Below are 17,829 nucleotides of genomic sequence, written 5' to 3'. Positions count from 1 at the left end.
TTGTTCACACAAATTACACACACCTTTTCTTGCATCATTTCAAAAATACTCCTACCAAGTGTACACAACTGTTCTAGAACGGGCTGCCGTAAGGTGTGCAGAGGGAAAGACAAGCATAATTCCATTATCCCCAGCAACGTGGACAATAAAATTACTGCATACATGGGAATATGACATTAAAAACGTCACCCCAGGTCATATCAATTCAGATGTCCTCCTTAGGTGTTTTGGACAGTGGCCATTTTGCATGGGACTCATACTTCAAAGGTTAGAGATATACATCAGACACCCTTAACCTAATAAACCAGAATGGGTCTGTCACCCACTAATTTATCCAAGCCTTCCTTTATCCTATTTAGATATTATTTTTGGCCTGTATAACCTTTTATACAGACACGCTTATTTTTATCCTTAAACTGCCATCTGTCAATTTCTCAGAATTCTTATTTCTAGCTAGAGATTGGTTATCGAGTGTGTGTACACCCTATCCGTACACTTTGTGAATACCAAATGTTCATCTTAATATTCATTCATTTGGAAGTCCCTGCCCTGCCAGAAAATAATTTTAATTTTTGAACTTTCCCCAGCTGTACTTAAATTCCACAAATATTTATCAAAAACCTATTATGTGCCAGGCATTGTGTGAGGCTTCGGGGGTATAAGAGACTACGAAAGAAGTTAAACTCTTACAAGTATGACGAACGTTAGATGTACCGATGCAGTGGGCATCTACCTAATTGAATGGAATAGTTACGTTCTTCATGAGGAAGTTAGAACTTGGAAGGATGAATAGAACTTAACCTGAAAAGTGTGGGGACAGTATTCTTGACAGGAAGGCAGCCTGTGCAAAGGCCCCAAGGTGAAAAAGAGGAAGTTTTGAGGGATTAAAATAATAATCAATTAAAATAAAAAGTGGCATGGCTCGATCAAGGAAGAGGTAACATGAGAAAAAGGTGAAAACGAACCAGGCCACATCATGAAGGCTCAGAAACCGCATATTCAAATTCCTGTGTGGAACCACTAAAGACTGAATCAGGAAGGGAGTGACATGGTCAGGTTTTCAGGAAAACTTGATTTGAAAGTGGAGCTTGAAATAGACCTGGTAAAAGCAGGTGGAAGAAATCCCTGTAAGAGAGAGTCTCATGATTCCAAACAAGAAAATAAGAAGGGATGATGGCTCAGGCCAAGCTAAGGCCATGGGGGTTGGGAAAGGCGACTGGACACGAAATGTTTTGGGTGAAGAACCCACGAGACAAAGAAATGTGGAATCGCAGGGGAGAGGGCCATGGGAGAGGGACAGAGGAGATCAGAAATGAGTCTTGATTCCTGACTCAGAAACTGGGCACATGAAGTTCCTGGATGCTTTGGGAGCTGTAGTGGATAAATACTATGAGTAACATTTGAAGAATTTATACACAGTAATTTTGAGTAAAGGGAATGTTTCTTTGTTTCTATGTTTCCAATATTCTTCTAGCAGTTTTCATAAAATGTTAGGCCCAACATTTCTTTTTTGGCAAAAATTCCTGATCCCTGCCAACAATAATCTATATTATCATACTCCAGAATGTGCTGTAAGGACCGTAGCTTGGGAGCTACTGGCCATGACTGTTTCCAGCATCGTTGCCCTGGTTACGCATGTGGAGACTGTACCACACGCTAGGTACTTCTCTGGGTACTTTACATCTGCCGTCTCATCTAGCCTCACACAGCAAATGTTTGGGGTAGCCCATATTCCTATGTAATAGAGGAGAAAACTGAGGCTCTGAGAGGTAAGAAAATTATCAAAGGTCAAGAAAATTATCCAAGGTCAAATGATCAATTATCAAAATTATTAAAAGGTCAAGCTGGCCACTTGTGGAGCTTGGACTGAAAGTCAGAGCCATTAACCCTGCCATCCACACTCCTCTGTCCACTCCGTCACCGTTCCTATCCCGCTGCCCAGAGTCCAGCATCAAAAAGTACATTTTCCATGATCTTTCCTCAAATATGTTACATTGCATTTGCCCACTTCTCTGCACGCTCCCATAACTTTGTGGCTTATTTATAGCTCATCCAGGTCAACTGAAGATTTAATTACTTAAGGGAACTTAGTGTCTTCTTCAAACTTGGGAGAATCCTCTCTGAATTCCCTTTGGCAGGTCATTGATAGAAATATTGCATTTGGTTTGTCCCAGCAACTGTCCCTTGGAGATTCTGGTACTAATACTTCTCCATATAGAAACATGACAATCTATCCTGATTTGTGTCTTAGCGTTAAGCTAATTCTCTGCTTTTGAAAAAAAGTCTCCTCATTACCGACTTTCTAAGTCATCTTTGGTCCTAAAACCTTGGGGACACTCCCGTGAAAGCTTAGGTGAATTATTTTCATATTTTGTCCATGTTCACATGTCCGCTCACAACACTTTCCCTGCTCTCCCTTCCCCAGATTCAGAGCTACCTGAGCCCCATCTAAGTCCACTTTGCCAGGCCACTCCCAAGAGGCTCTGACTATCTCATCACCTGCAGCACCACTTGTAGCTTTCTGGTACCCTAGATGAAGAAAGTGTACACATGGTTCAGGGAAATCATTCCCTTCTAGGAGGGAAAGCCCACATCAACTCCCAGGTTGGCAGGGATGTGATGCTATATCTGCAGCCTCCATTGCTTTGTCCCGAAAGACCCTGAACTCCCAAAGGCAAATGCATAATGAGGGACAGACGTGGGAAAAGCCAGGGAGATGCATAAGCATGTAGAAATGTGTTCAGTCATTTCTTCAATTTATAAGATTCAATAAAGTAAAGAATAAAGATGCTTTGAATACAGAGGATTTGTTTTCCAGCTGAAGACACTGTGAGGATTGTGTAGTGTCTTTTTTTTGATATTTATTTGGCTGTACCAGGTCTTAGTTGCAGCAGGTGGGCTCCTTAGTTGCAGCTCCAGGGCTCCTTTTGATGAGGCATGCGGACTCATTAGTTGTGGCGTGCAAACTCTTAGTTGCAGCATGCATGTGGGATCTAGTTCCCTGACCAGGGATCGAACCCAGGCCCCCTGCACTGGGAGCGCGAAGTCTTATCCACTGCGCCACCAGGGAAGTCCCTGTGTGGTGTCTTTCATCTAACTTGATGGCGACAGAAATACAAAGAAACATGGGTTCTACAGGCAGTACACATGTAAAGCCTTCCACAAGCAAACAGTTGAGAACGGGTTTGGTCCTCTTAAAAATGTGCGGGATACCTTCCCATCTGCCCACCTGCCCCTCAGCTCTGCCCTATGTTTCTCCCGCCCAAATCCATGGAGGACCGCATCCCTCTCCCCATCACCAGGCCCTGCGAGGCGAACATTCATATGCCTGACTCAGGGACCCACACCTTCAGAAACCCCAGGGTGAGTTCTTTTAGTCCTAACCAGCTCCCACTTCTTGAGAAAATTAACGCAGCTTGAACACTAATGCATCTGATGAGGTGGTCATCTGTAATCCACGTTTCACTAGTAAACTGATTTGATGCACGCAATGAGTGTGTGTGTGTGTGTGTGCGTTGTTGTAGGAATGCTGTGAATGGGTTAAAATCATAGCAAAATAACATCCCAGAATTTCAGCTGGGACCACATTTATAATAAAAATTATTGATTGATTTCAGGGATAGCAAAGATCATTTCCACCCAATTACAGTCTCACTGCCCCTTCTAAAGCTGTGTGACTTGGGGATTATTTCACAGCTTTTAGTCTTTTACATACAACTGCCATTATAAAAATGTTCTTTGTGACACATAAAATTATATATACGTACACATGTGCGCACGCACACACATACACACACACACAGAATTTGCTATATATCTTAAGTGGCTTCTCTTTAGAAACTCAGGAGAGACAGACAAAAACACAGCAGAGTGAGTCTACAATATGAAGTCTAAAAGAAAAAATAATCACTAACAGAAAGGAAAGAGAATGAGAGGGAATTTCAAAATAGAATGAAGAGGTTGGAGAGAGAGACACACAAAGATAGAACACACAATAAAGTCCTTGCTGAAGAGGTGGGGAAAACAGGTCCCCAGAAAGTCCAAAGACACAGAATATAAAACTTACTAGTCTAGTTGACCTCTAAAGCCCTTTCAGCCATGATATGCTAATCATCTAGTCCTAAATGGATGGCTGAAACATCCTCTTTATGGCTGGATGCCTAGCACGAACTGTGATCTGGACAGCCATGTCCCAGCTCGGCTTTAGGGGAAGAGTCCCCAAAGGGCAATTAATTTAGATTTAATGGGACAGTTACTGTAGGTTTAAATAAATTCCAGTTAAATATTAACAGCCTGTTTATTGAAGATTAACATTGCTGGTTGCATTGTGGGATTTTCTTTTCCTTAAAGAAACCCTTTATCGGAAGACTTTTAATCATCATGCCTCTTCCATCGCCTGCCTTAGGTCCAGTGTGGCTCATTAATTACTTTGTGCCACAGTTTTCCGAGTTTTGAAGTGGACACCTTGGTGAATGGGAACAGTGGAAGGACAGGGTGAGGAGGGCTATTTCTCTATAGGAGGAACCCATAAGCGGACGTGAAGATACACTGCTTTTGAGAAGAGTGTTGAGAAGCATTAAAACCATAGACTGAGAGCTGGAAGGGGACTAGGAGGTCATTTAATCCAAACTCCTCACTTAGAAGGAAAGTGGAGGTGACTTGGGGAACTCCATGCAGCCAATAAGTGACAGATTGGGGGCCCAATGCAGTACCCTTGACCCCAGCCCTCTACGGGCTGTCATCTTACTGTAGAACAGTACTTTCAGCTTTCAAAAGTGCATTAGCCCGGGCTTCCCTGGTGGCGCAGTGGTCGAGAGTCCGCCTGCCGATGCAGGGGACACGGGTTCGTGCCCCGGTCTGGGAGGATCCCACATGGCGCGGAGCGGCTGGGCCCGTGAGCCATGGCCGCTGAGCCTGCGCGTCCGGAGCCTGTGCTCTGCAACGGGAGAGGCCACGACAGTGAGAGGCCCGCGTACAGCAAAAAAAAAAAAAAAAAAAGAAGTGCATTAGCCCATTTGGATGTATTAGACACTAGATCTTCTCAAAGGTTCACATATCATGGAGACGTTGGTTCTTCTGAAAACAAAGAAGCTAAAAAAAAGCAAAAAAAAAAAAAAAAGCAAGTGACTTATTTAATGATGGCGTGAGTTAAGACTCGGATCCAGAGACTCTGGTTTATAAAATGATATTTACAAAATGCCACCTCCAATAAGAAGTACAACTGAGTTTTTGAGCAAATTCCTGTCTCATTAAGTTTGACCACTTCTGCTGTTGCTCCTGGCTGGGGAGAAAATGCAGAAAATTCAGAGAAAAGTTTAAAAAGAGACATGAGTAAAAGACGATTGATTAAGGAGAAAGGCATGGGGCTGGGCTGGGGAGGAAAGCCAAGTTCCTCTAATGGTACATTTGGGGTTTAAGCTCCAAGTTTGGGGTGGCCGGTTACCGTCCAGAGGCTCTTTCTCTGTGAGAAGCCACTACTGGCTCTGGTTGGGCTGCATCTTGCAAACCTTGGAAATGGAGTCTGGCCGATCCTGTAGCACAGCCCTGGGATGCTCAAGGGTAGAAACTGGGAGCAGTGAGGCCAGCAATGCACGTTAGTATCCAGTGACTGGTGTAAATCTGGACCTGGGGGTGGGTAGGGGGGCTTTGGACGCCACCACCAGGCCCACGGGAGCAAAGATGGGCCCAAGTTCCACGAAGGTGGTCAGAGGCGCTGCTCATTTACCGCTGAGATGGAGGCGTCTTGTCTTTTTCTCAGGTTGTTTGTCCACTTTTCAGGTATATATGGGAGCATGGCAGACAGAAGTTCCCAGGCTGCCGCACAGAGAGGAAGCCCCATCCTCTTTCTCAAGCTCAGGCTGTTTCCCACAGGCCTGGATCCTGTGTGCTTTTCAAGACACTGGGGTGGGAACTGCAGGGTCACCTTCTTCCTGCCCTGGTTTGAAGGCTAAGCTACTTCCCTTTCTGACCACATCTCAGCGTGATGTTTCTGTTCTGTCCCTGGGATGAAGCCCCTCAGGACGTGCACAGGGATGGTATTCATAGATCTGGCACTCAGAGGGCTGCTCTTGGGTTCTCGGGACAAATATCACACCTAGACCCCTTCCGAAGGAGGGAAGCACACGCGCTGGCCTCCGTGCAGTCCCCATGCGGAGGCCCCACAGCTGCCAGGCCCTGTGCTCACCTGTGTCCGTCAAGAGTCTCATAGCATCCTCACACCACCCTTTGTGCCATGTACCATTCTTATCACTATTTCACAAACAAGGTTATTGCCCCAAGGTCACACAGCTAGTGATGGAGGAGAGGACGTCTGACTTCTGGTCTGTCTGAGTCCAAAGCCCCTGGTCACTCTTAATTGATAAATAGCACTGAATGGATCAATGAATGCGTGAACACAGGACGAGGGAGAAGTTAGAGCTTTCCAATCAGAGCACTTCAGACGTCCCCACTCTTAGTTTAACAGAGCACAGTCTGTGAATGTAAAAGGCAGCTTCGTCCCAGGCTCCTCGCCGTCCCCGGTTGTATACATTCCATCCTGTCTGCAACTAGATTCCCGCCCACACCATCTGCCCGGTCGACTCCTTCTCGCTATTAAGTCCCAGTTTAAAGTCATTTCCTTAGGGAAGCGTCTCCTGATTGTCCTGATTCCCAGAGAAACTTCTATCATGTATGTTCTTCCAGTTCCTCACGGTGCTTATCAGCATCGTATCTACAGTTTTGCAAAGTTCTTGCTTTAATGTCTGTCTCCCCTGCCAGTGTTAGATGCACAATGGGTTTTGTTTTTGTCTCTCTTGCCCCGCACTGGGATCCACCACCTAGCACATAGCTGACGTTTATTGTGCACTGAAAACGTGTTTGTTGAGTAGATGAATTTCTTGCCTACATTTTTAAATCCTTGAGAATATCCCGCCGCCCCTCCCCCCATGCCTCTTTAAATGAATCTTAGGAAACCATGGTCAGCGCCTGGAACCCTGGACACACAGTGCCTGGAAATCAACTGCTCCCAACGGGGGAGGCACATCCCAGCCTGTTGTTCTTGGCGACAAGAATGTTCTTAGGGGCTTCCAGGAAGCACTGGGTTGAGTTCATTACAACTTCAACTTTCCTGGATGTAAATGCAAATAGAACCATTGACAACCCCGATAGCACTAGATTGTAAGCAAATCGAGGGCAGGGCAATGTCTTTCTTCTTTGTATCTCTAACTTGCAACAGTTCCTGGCTCACAAGAGGCACTCAGAGTCTGCTTGTCGAAGTTTAATGGCTGACATTGAATTCAGCTGAATAACTGGATGCCCAGAGGCATCAGTACTGGGCAGCAATGTTAACACTTCTGTGTTAATATAACCACTTCTGTGGTTCTCTCTCTTGCCGCAGATGTAGCAGCCAAAGGAGATGTTTTGTCATTTGGCCCTTAAGCAGTGTCCTTACCTGCCAGGTATAGTGGAGAGAACACAGGAGCAGGGGCCATCAGCCCCGAGCTCTAGTCCTGATTTATGAGTTGTTAACTTTATTCCTATGATAATGGATCCTCTCTCCCGGGTTCACTCCTCCCACTTATGAAATGAGTGGGTTATACATCTTTCAATGTCCCCTCTGACCATATCATTCTGTGATTCTGGGAATCCAGGGTCTTATTATGACCGCAAACCTAGATATGGAGAGATGCTTCTCTAAAGACCCCTGGCTCTTGCGATGCTCCCCTTTGGGTACCTGGCCTTTGCTTTGATGGTACTTTGACTTTGATCATTTGCCCTGCTTTTCTTTACTTCTTTGTCTACCTGCCAACTTTTCTGCTGATCACCCCTCCTCTTTATGTACCTTTCAAAGTCCACGGGCAGCCTCACCTTTGCCTTTTCTTCCCATGCTCCTGAATTCTCTCTATTCCTGGTCTCTTTCTTCTCTCTGGACGCTTCTTCCTCATCTTCAAGTTGCTCTTTGGCTCTCCCTGCTGAAATCCTAACAACACCAGACTCTAGCCTGGGTGAACAATGAGTTCATTTTGACCCTATATTCACATAGGAGGAAAGAATAGCAGGTACCTTTCCAGAGTCTGGCCCTTCCCTACTCCCCTAGAGCCGTCTCTTGAGCCAGACGGACACCGCCTTTCCTGATTAAAACTTGCGAGGTCTGTTGGGTGCCATGCTGCTCTAACTGCCCTGCGTGTCGCATCTTCTCGCCTGTGCTCCTATTTGGAATCTCTACCAGGAGAGGGGGGGCTTTCACCTTTTTAGAGAAGAAGCGGCACTGGCATGTCTCAGGCTAGAGCTCTTCTTTCGGGCTCTCGTGTGTGTAGAACATTCACTGCTCTTTAGCCAACCCCAGCTTGCTGTAGGTAACGCAGAGAAAAACAAAAGCAACAGCTGAAACAATTTCCCTTTCATTGGCAATTCTTCCCTTTTCCAGCCCTGCTTTAGTGAGGAGGGGCTGCTGCCGCCCGGAGTCTCCGTCTAGCCCTGCGTCCTCCTCTACCTGCCAGCCCTCCAGAGTCTACCCAGCAAGCTCCTCTGCACCCTGTCCTTTGCAGTCCCAGGATTATTAAAGGGAATATGATTGTTTTCTTTTGCTCAGGCAGTGTGTGCATGTGTGTGTGTGTCTGTGTGTGTGTGTGCACGCCTGCGAGCTTGAAAGGCATTGTCCTATAGATATTTTTATAACCTGCAGCAATTACAGCTGCCAGCGTGGAGACAAGCTATGACAAGTTGATTTATGTGTACACTATATGTGTGTGCAGGAGGGAACGGAGGATGGAGAGGGAGACAGCAGGGGGGTGGCGGGGAGAAAGTGGAGGTGGGCGCTCGTTAGGAATCTGCTTTCCAGGAGGTAGAAAGGAAGTTATGTCTATAAAGAACACAAATAATGAAATTGCTCTGACTGTCATTCCTTTTTCATTAACTCGGATATGCTGGGAAAAACAAAATAAATCCAGCAGTTTTTATGAAGCAAGAGACGGGATATAAGATAAGCCACTAAGTGTTTGGTTATATTTAGGGATTAGGGGATGAGAAGGGAGTTGACATGTGATTTTGATCTTCATCTAGTCAAACCACTTCAATCAGCAGTTTCAATAAAATGGATTCTGCCTTGTTAATTGTGCGGGCATCTCTGACCTCTCACCAATTTCTAAACTTCCATTTTTGAATAAAGTTTGGATCCCTGGGTCCACAAAGCAGCTGTGAGGTTGCCAGTGGCTTTTCTTTGTCCAGCCTGAGCGTTACCTGATCTCTGCTGGGTTTTCTGCCGGCCAGGTTGGGAGGCTGCAGCTCACCACTCTCCCTTCCCCCGCCAGAGACAAAGATGGTGTGAGCGTCTTAGATCAACCGCATGCAGACTGGTATAAACGTAACATCTTCCAGAGCCTGTAAGAAGAGTTATTTTTCCGCCCAGCTATAATAATGAAGCAGTGGCAGGCAAAATGTATTAATAAAGCATCTTTCACCTTAAGTGGATTTCGAAGTATTTTACTGTAGAGTTAATCATGTATGTAGGCCCCTGGGGAAGGCCTGTTGTTGTCATTACCCACATTCCTAGATGCAAAAACTAATGCTCATTTGTACCTACCTGGGAATTAGATGCAAGAGCCAGGGTGAGAATTGATCATGAAAGGACTCATCCCTGCCATTCTCAAGCCTGGAGGGAAATGACTCCAAAGCCCAGAACGAGTCCCCCTTCCTTCTCCACTGCTGGTGTTTGTTTCCACTTGTGGTGGTGGGACGTGTTTACAAAGAGGAGTTTTGGAGGGGAGCCGAGTGGTGCTTAAAATGGATGTGGATGATTACAGGTAATTCCTTGGCCTCTGCATAAGGAGAACCCCAAATTCAGCAGGCTGAGGTCAGCAGTCATGACCTCACACCTGACATCTGCTCATATAATATCTTAACTTGGTGAAATCATGCAACTTCCTACTTCCACAACTCCCATTGCAAAGTGAAGGTAAAGTAGGGACTTGTCAGAACGGATTGGTACTAAAATAGGTAAATTCTCCTCCTGTTCTTTCAAAAGCATAAACAAAACCTCCTGCACCCTGAAGACATCATTTTTGTTTTTCTTGATAGTAAAGTCATTCTTTGTGGTCATAAGTTGACAATTGATTTTTTCTTTGGTCCCCACTGGACAAAAGTAGCGATGGATTTCCCTGAGAATTTAATATTGTAAAAGTCAATAGAGGAGACGAGGGGAAAATGGGCGAAATGATGGATTAATTGAAATCTCCAGTGTGAGTTGCTTGACTTTACATTGTTGTACACTCTCGGGTCACCTGTTAAAAGAGGAAGCCATGCCTCCTCAGTCTTTCTTTGTTACCTTGGAGCGTGGCTTCCACATCTGCACACCCTCCTCCATCCCTTCCAACCCAGGGCAGTTGGAGTGACTGGGGCACAATGAGTGAGATGCCCGTGCGTCACTCACCCGCGTTTTATCTGCACGTAAGTGGGGAGACCAGTTGAAAGACGCATGCACTCTCATGGCACCAGGACCCTTACGGTTACAGCGATTCACTTAGGATCATTCAGTCTCTTTGGTGGTGGCTGGATGGCTTTTGGGAAGAACATTTGTTGTTGTTGTTGTTATTTAACAGTTGTTTTAAAAAAGAGCTTCCTGGTTGGATTTGAGAGAGAGTCTAGGGGAAAAACAGAGCCACGGCTGCTTCCTCTCTGTCCCCAGGGAGAATCTGGGTCAGTGCAGGGAGCTCAGACAGGAGTCCCTGAGCAGAGAACATGTTGGTGTTAGCACGTGGGGTAGGCTGTGCCACTCTGGGCTTCCCCCCTCCCTCAGGAGCCAGGCCCAGGCTGGAAGGAACTGCGTTCCATCAGAGCTGAAGTGAGAGGAAACATGCAGATGTAGGCACAGAGGGACCCACAGCAGCCAGAGAGGAGAAGTGACAGCAACTGAGGCCAATGCAATTTTTCCCTGGGTTTCCAGAATTTGAAAAACACACCTCTTAAGATGAAATCAGCTCCGCAGGAGTGTGAAGCCCAGGACACCTGGGAACCCTCTGTATCAATAAAGCCAGGGGCTCACATTCATCTGAGTGAGCACTTTGCAGGGCTAACATCTTTTAATGTCGACAAAACAAGAATAAAGAATGTAAGTCAGTGTCTGAACTTGACCAAAATTTTGATGCGGTTTTGCCAGTTTCGCACACTAAGAGGCTTCTGTGATTTTGCATTTGTTTTATATATGGAAGATCTCTATTTAGAATGGTGTTTGAAGTAGCTTTTGGGGGGTGGCGGTGGGGTGGGCGTTGCCTGTTGAATAAAAATGAGATGATTCTAAAACGTCCTCCCAACACTTTAAATTTACTCTAAATGCTAATGTATTAATCTGATAATTTTAAAGGTGCACGCATGCATGCTGCAGAGTTTTCTTTTCCTAGTTAATTAGTTTGTGACCCTTATTAAGACGTCTTGGGCTTATTGAGGCTGTGTAGTAACTTTGCATTTCTTCTTAATTTGGAAGTGACAGCTCTTCAAGGGGGGAAGTGGTTAAACTCCTCGCCTGAGCTCCTGCGGCCGCGGCGCGGCGCGGCGGGGGTTAAGGTGGGCGCCTGCGCCCCGCTCCCGCCGCCCGCCGGGATGCGCGCGGTCCGCCAGCTCGCTCGGCGCCTGCACGGCGGAGAGCTGCGGTCAGTGATGGAGCTGCTGCCATGACAACCCCGGCGGTCTGGGCCCGCGCGCGTCGGGGCTGCTCCCGGGAGGCCCGCGGCGCGGAGGCCGGGGGCGGCCGCTGAGCGTGGCGTCCTCGCGGCTCCGGGGCCGGCAGCCCCTCGCCTTCCCCAGCGAGCGAGCGAGCGAGCGTCCGCCGCCGTGCGCTCCCGCCTCAGCCGCCGCCGCGGAGACCGCCCAGCCGAGACCGGCCGCATCGCGGAGGCTGCAGCGCGCATTTGGTCTCGGACGAAGTTGACCGAGGCGGCTGCTGCAGCATCCCCGGTCCGGATCGCGCGAAGCCCGGCGTAGCCTCTCCTCCTGGCTCACCCCTGCGTCTCCCGCGTGTTCCACTTTCCGGCTCTGCTATTGTTACAGACTGTTTCCTGCTGGCTACCCTGCCTCTGAAACTTAAAAAGAAAGTGTTGGATTTGCCCTTGTTGGAACTGAGGAATTCAGACCATCTCTGGGTAGCCGGATCTAACCCACTCCGTGTCCCCTTTTGGTACCAAAGTGCTTACTCCTCTCCAAAGTGCCATGCCTGAGCTGTTAACGGGAGGAAGGGGCTCCTGAGACGCGTCCGCACCTTTGCACCTGTCTTTGCGCTTCGCCTCTCTCCGCCACCTTCCCGGCTGAAGCAGCACCGAGGGAGCCCCCTTTGGATGTTCTCCGTGGAAACCGCTTCTCCGAGACTGGAGCGCTGAGGCTGGTTTTGGGGAGGAACACTAGACTTGGAGGAGTCTGCGCGCTTTTCTCCTGCCCGCGCCTCCGGGGCCCCGTGCTCGCTCCTCCGCCAAACCCCACCCCACCCACTTCCTGTGCGCGCCCAGGGGGCGTGTGCCGAGCGGCTGCCGGAGTTCTGGGAAGTTGTGGCCGTCGAGGATGGGGGTCTGTGGGTACCTGTTCCTGCCCTGGAAGTGCCTCGTGGTCGTGTCTCTCAGGCTGCTGTTCCTTGTACCCACAGGAGTGCCCGTGCGCAGCGGAGATGCCACCTTCCCCAAAGCTATGGACAACGTGACGGTCCGGCAGGGGGAGAGCGCCACCCTCAGGTAGGGAGCCGCCATTCTTCTCTGAATCGACAGTGATTTGTGTAGGGGATGGGGGGAGAGGGATAGAGGTGCAGGTGTGTTTTCTGCAGCTGCTGGCGGGGAGGTCGCTGCTTCCCTGGGCTGCACAATTCATGGCTGAGCTGGGTGCTCTGCCCCGGAAAGGTGGTGGTCACAGGGAAACGCTCAGAGGTTCCAGAGATGAGCTGTTTCCCCCAAACTGGCCTCCTAGGCTCAGGACTTGGTAAGCAGGAGGGGAGGCTGGGCCAGGGGGTCTCTGAGATGGAGGCCAGCGGCCTGAGCACTGTCTGTACCTGAAACCAGTGGCCGTGGTGACTGGGGGCCTGGCTGGGGCTCGGCGTGAACCGTCTCCTCTGGCGTTAATGAGTCCCAAAGGCCGGGTCTGGCTTTCTGTGAATGCCGTCACTCTGCCTGTGCCACGGGGTGTTGCCAGCCCCGCTCCTGTACGCTGGCAGAGCTGCTGTTTTGTCCTGGGTCTGACTGTGTCTGAGCTTTCCTGGGGTGTCTTCATGCCCCGAGCTGGTAGCCAGAGGGACGTGCTTTCTCTGTCTGAATATGGCTTTCTGAGATTGAAGCCATGGATATGAGTGTGATTCGTCTGTGGAAAAGATCGTTTACTTTGGTTAACTGTGCTGTCCACTAAAGCAATATATTCAAAACTCATCTCCCAAATGGAAACTGGGTCTCAGTGTTGGCTTGGGTCCTGCTTGATGTCTGGGGTTAAGGCTGACAGGAATTGGAGAAGGAGAAGAAGAATCTTGACTATGTTTTGAGTAAGGTAGGGTGAATCTGTCTCCCTTTCCCCCCGGCCTCCTGAAATGCTCACTCAGTTTCCAGTGTCTACAAACATACCACTCTCAGAAGGGCAACACAGAATTAGTGATTGCAATGGGAGGTCTTAACTCTGGAATTTTATGAGAGTCAGCTGGAGGTAGAAGTTAAGAAGATCCATGGGAAGAATGTATGCCTGCTTAAATAAAGTTTTCCAGCCTGGGCCATTGAGCGGACTGTAAGGCAGGATGGCAGTATTCCCATCCTTTGTACGTGAAGATTCTTGGAGAGAGAACCTTGGTGTTGCTGCTCACTCTTTTACACCTTTTGTGACTGTTCTAAGGTTTATGGATGGTGCACGTAAGGCAATACCCATGGGATAGAAAATGTTGCAAAAGGGACACTGGGTTACAGAGCTGACTTGTCAGGACATTGCCAAAGGAAGCGTGTGATTTAAGGGCCTGTCATAGTCTGCAAGCACCCATGCTCCTTTGTCTCTGGCGAGCTAGCGCTCATGCCCCCAGGGTACTCACTGGTTCCGGAAACCCACCTCTTCCACTGCGCCCTGAGTTAGGGACTATTTTGAGCAAAGGTTGAATGTCTAACTGCCTCACACCTCACACCTGAAATAACTGTGTATCTGCTTTATAAAAGATTCATGGAAACTTGAAATATGCCCTGATTTCAGACTATTTAGAAAGAAAAACAAAAACAAACCTCTAAGCAATGTAGTCGATGACATTTAGTGTCCCCTGGATGCCCCCTTTTCCCTAACCCGTGGCTGCAAGATATAGCCCTCAAGAAACAAGATGGAGACAGTCTCCTACTGAGAACATTTTAGAAATGGATGGGAAGGTACTTTCAAGGAGAAGGAGGAAGGCGGTCAGCTCTGTAGAGATTTGGGGATAAAGAAGTAGCCATGGGGCCTTGACAGACGTAGCCGCCGTATCATAGGAACAGTGAGGGGACTTGGGCAGGGAGGGATCTGGTCTTCAGAGGGCCGTCCCCAGGCTCATGAGAATGAGGACTCTGCTGGATCTGTCAGGTGCTCAGCTGGGGCCTGGAGCAGCTCCTCTGAAAAATCGCGTTATCATGTACTGGCTGGCTTCTCTTTCTTTGTCTTTGCTACCATGCCTCTTCCTGACTCACTCCAGGCCCCTCTCCTTGTCTCTCGTGCCCTCACGTTTGTTTGCATTGTCACATATGCTGTAGACTCACTGGGCTTGACTGGTTGTAGATGGAGGGAGTGGGTTATGGTGGGGCTTTTTCAGCCCAGCCCTGGCATAAAAAGGCCCTCCTGGAACATCTCCTGACGTCCAGGGCCAGCCACTGAGATTGACTGTCTTCCCGACAGGTAGGAGGAAGACCCTCCCAGTGGAGGGAGCCCTACAGGGCAGGGATTAGAGGAGCTGGGATCTGCATGACACCAACCTGTTGGCCATGGGCCTAATGTAGGATGTGAGCGGGGCAGCAGGTGGACCGTGCAGATGGTGCTCAAGCCTCCACAGGATGGCCTTCGTCCTCCCCAGGCCCTCCTGCACTAGACAAGGAGGGTCCCCTTGTTGGGCTGCACTTCTGTGGAGCGGAAGCCCTTAAACCCTCAAACACAGGCTCTGCATTTTGTGATGCTGTGTGCAAAGAAGCAAGTAGGAATTTCAGAATGTATTTTGTTTGCATAGAAATTGCTAAATTTGCACATAACCCGATTCCAGGTTGCAACAGTCGAGTGGTTCAGGGTTCTGGGTTATTTCCCTTTTGCTTTTATTGTGTGTATGTGGGTCGTCTCTTCCTTCTTTTGTCTTCCCTCCCCTTCCTTCTTTCCTTCCTCCCTCCCTCCCTCCCTTCCTTCCTTCCTCCCTCCCTCCCTCCCTACCTCACCTCTTTCTTTTTCGTTCAGCATGTGACCAAGCTACACAGACCACAGCCATCCCTGCTCTGCCCTGAGAACCACCCTCTCCCTCTCACCGCAGGTGACCCTGAGGTTCATGCTTGTAGTTTTCGTCTCAACCAGCAGAGGACTTTTTTGCTCTAATTTCATTTGATTCTGCTTTGTTCTCAGCAGTTTCATTTTTTGAGGATCTTTTGCAGTTCCCAAAGAACGAATGCTTCAGCAGCAGATTCTAATGTGAGGAAACTTTTTAGAATGTTTTATTTCCTCCAATTAACACTAATGATCCTTGTAGACATACCGGGAAGCCTTTCACCTAATACGGCATCCACAGTCTGAATAGAATTACAGACGATTTGCAGTCTCCTAGTCTTTCTGCCCTCCTGCCAGTAGTCTGTATGAATATTTTTTTTAAAAAGGGTGAGGTTTCATAAAATAGAATATGCAATAATAATAACATGAACTGAAGTTTCTCCAGTACTCACTGTGTCTTAGGGAGTATTCTAAGGGTTTTACACACTATCTCACCCATCATCCAACCTCATAACATTAACATTTAACCCTAATACAACCCCTCTGGTTGTAGGTGCTATGATTATCCCATTTTACAGATGAGAAAACTGAGTTTACATAATTTGATTAAGGTTGCACAGCTAGGAGATTTGGAAGCCAGATTACGAGGAGTAGTAATAATAATGTTGAATGATGAATGGTACTATCAGTTATTGGTTAGTTACAATTAATCCTCACAGCAGCTCTCTGAAATAGACTAAATTATGTCTGTTTTGTAGATGAGGATGCTGAGGCCTGGAGAGGGGAATTTACCTAAATTCACACAAGTTAGCACGTGGCAGAGCTGGAATGCTGACTCCTTGGCCTTTTGCAGGGCGAGCTTTCCCCACCGCATTCTGTGTTCTCGCAACTCCTTGTGGAGACTTGGCATCGTCTCTCCGCTCATTTTGTCTCACACCCTGTCTTGCAATGTTGTTTATCTCTCTGTTTTCCTTCTCCACGTGGATGGGGAGCTGCTAGCTCTTGGAAGCGGGGATCCCGCCCTGTGATGCCCTGAGCACCATGTGCTCCCACATGTTTATTGAACAGATGAGATGACTGCAAACCAAACAGAAGTATCCCCTAGCCTCTATACAGCTGGGCTCGACCACTAAGATGTGTGGAGTGGTTCTTACACGAAGGGCATGAGCTGGGTGTTGGTTGTGGAAGGGCTTGAGGCTGAGGCGTCTCACCCCAGGGCCTTGGGTCCAACTCAAAAGGCCAGGCTGTGGACGCAGAGGTTGAAGAGGTCATCAGCCGTGGAGGCAGATGTGCCCATCATCGCGTGGGTGGGTGGTCTTCCGGTGGTCAGAGAAGAGCGCCCTCTCTCCCAGTGGGTGGGCTGCATTGCTCTGATGGGGGCAGGAGAGCCTGAGAGGCCCGGCGCGTGGGTCTCATTAATTAGAGACTGTCACTAAATGTCAGCATGTCACTGGACAACTTTGATGGATGCATTTCATGTTTTCCCCAAATAAGGCCGCAACTAGTAAAGTGAGTTGTTTCCTTGGGGGTCATCTGCTAAGTGCTTTTTTAAAAAATATGAGTTAAAAATAAAAGGTCTGAGAAATGCACAAGAAGGAAGTTGGGTTTCGGTATAGCAGTTCCACGGAATAGCAGAGAACAATGTGGTTTCCATACTTGAGAAAAGCCATGGGGGCCCCTTCCAGCTGTAGGAGACTGTGGCATGTAATTCATATCATGGAAAGCATTTAGCATTTCGTTTTCGAAGCTGATGGATTCTCTGTTAGTCTCTCCAGCTGCTCCACGGCCTCTTGAGGCCACAGCTCCACCTTCTTCAGGTTTCTGTCCCTAGTTCCTAGGGCATGACTTGGACCAGGGCTTGTGCTAATAAACTCTGAGTGCGGGTCCCCCTCTTTCCTTCACTCACTCTGCCGTAGACATCCTGACCTTCCTCCTGTTTTGTGAACACAGAAAACGTACTCTTGCTACAGAGCCTTCCCATGCATGGCCCCCGCTGTGGAGGTACCCCTCCTCCAGATCTTCCCATGGGCAGCTCTTCATCATTGTGGCCTTAGCTCAGGTGGAACCCCCTCCCTGACGCTGTTCCTGACACCCAAATAAAAGTGACCCCCTACCACTTCCACCAGCCGTACGCTGACATATCATCCTGGATTATTTCTTCAGAGCGATCATCTGTATCTGAGATTTTCCCATTCATTTGTCTGGTTAGTTGCTCCCGATCTGTCTTCCCCACCTGGGCTGTAAGTTCCTTGAGGATGAGGGCCTTCTCGGTCTTATTCTTTGCAGTGTCTGGCAGACACAAGATGCTCAGTAAATAGCTGTTGCATGAGTGAAGGAAGGAAGGAATGCCTGCGATCACCATCTTCTCCTTGCCCTCTCTGCCCTTTTTTCCTGAGTTGTCTTGTGTTGTCCTTGCCCCGGATGTGTTCC

At 48.2% G+C, this 17,829-nt stretch overlaps 1 protein-coding gene across 4 annotated transcripts in view; it reads left to right on the top strand.

Moving 5' to 3' along the window:
• The window catches only part of LOC309826206 (neurotrimin), a gene marked incomplete at both ends in the record, with an annotated part of 942,560 nt that overhangs the window by 530,311 nt on the left and 394,420 nt on the right, over positions 1 to 17,829 (top strand). For all 4 annotated transcript variants that reach the window (XM_082660185.1, XM_082660184.1, XM_082660183.1 and 1 more), the window contains one exon: positions 12,605 to 12,689. In XM_082660185.1, the coding sequence (XP_082516311.1) occupies positions 12,605 to 12,689 (85 nt within the window). The remainder of the gene's footprint in view (positions 1 to 12,604; positions 12,690 to 17,829) is intronic.

The sequence above is a fragment of the Grampus griseus genome (assembly GCF_964374135.1).
Source record: "Grampus griseus genome assembly, chromosome: 8".
Classification (NCBI taxonomy): Eukaryota; Metazoa; Chordata; class Mammalia; order Artiodactyla; family Delphinidae; genus Grampus; species Grampus griseus.
The sequence above is the reverse complement of the archived record's forward strand: the minus strand, read 5'-3'. Positions and strand labels throughout refer to the sequence as shown.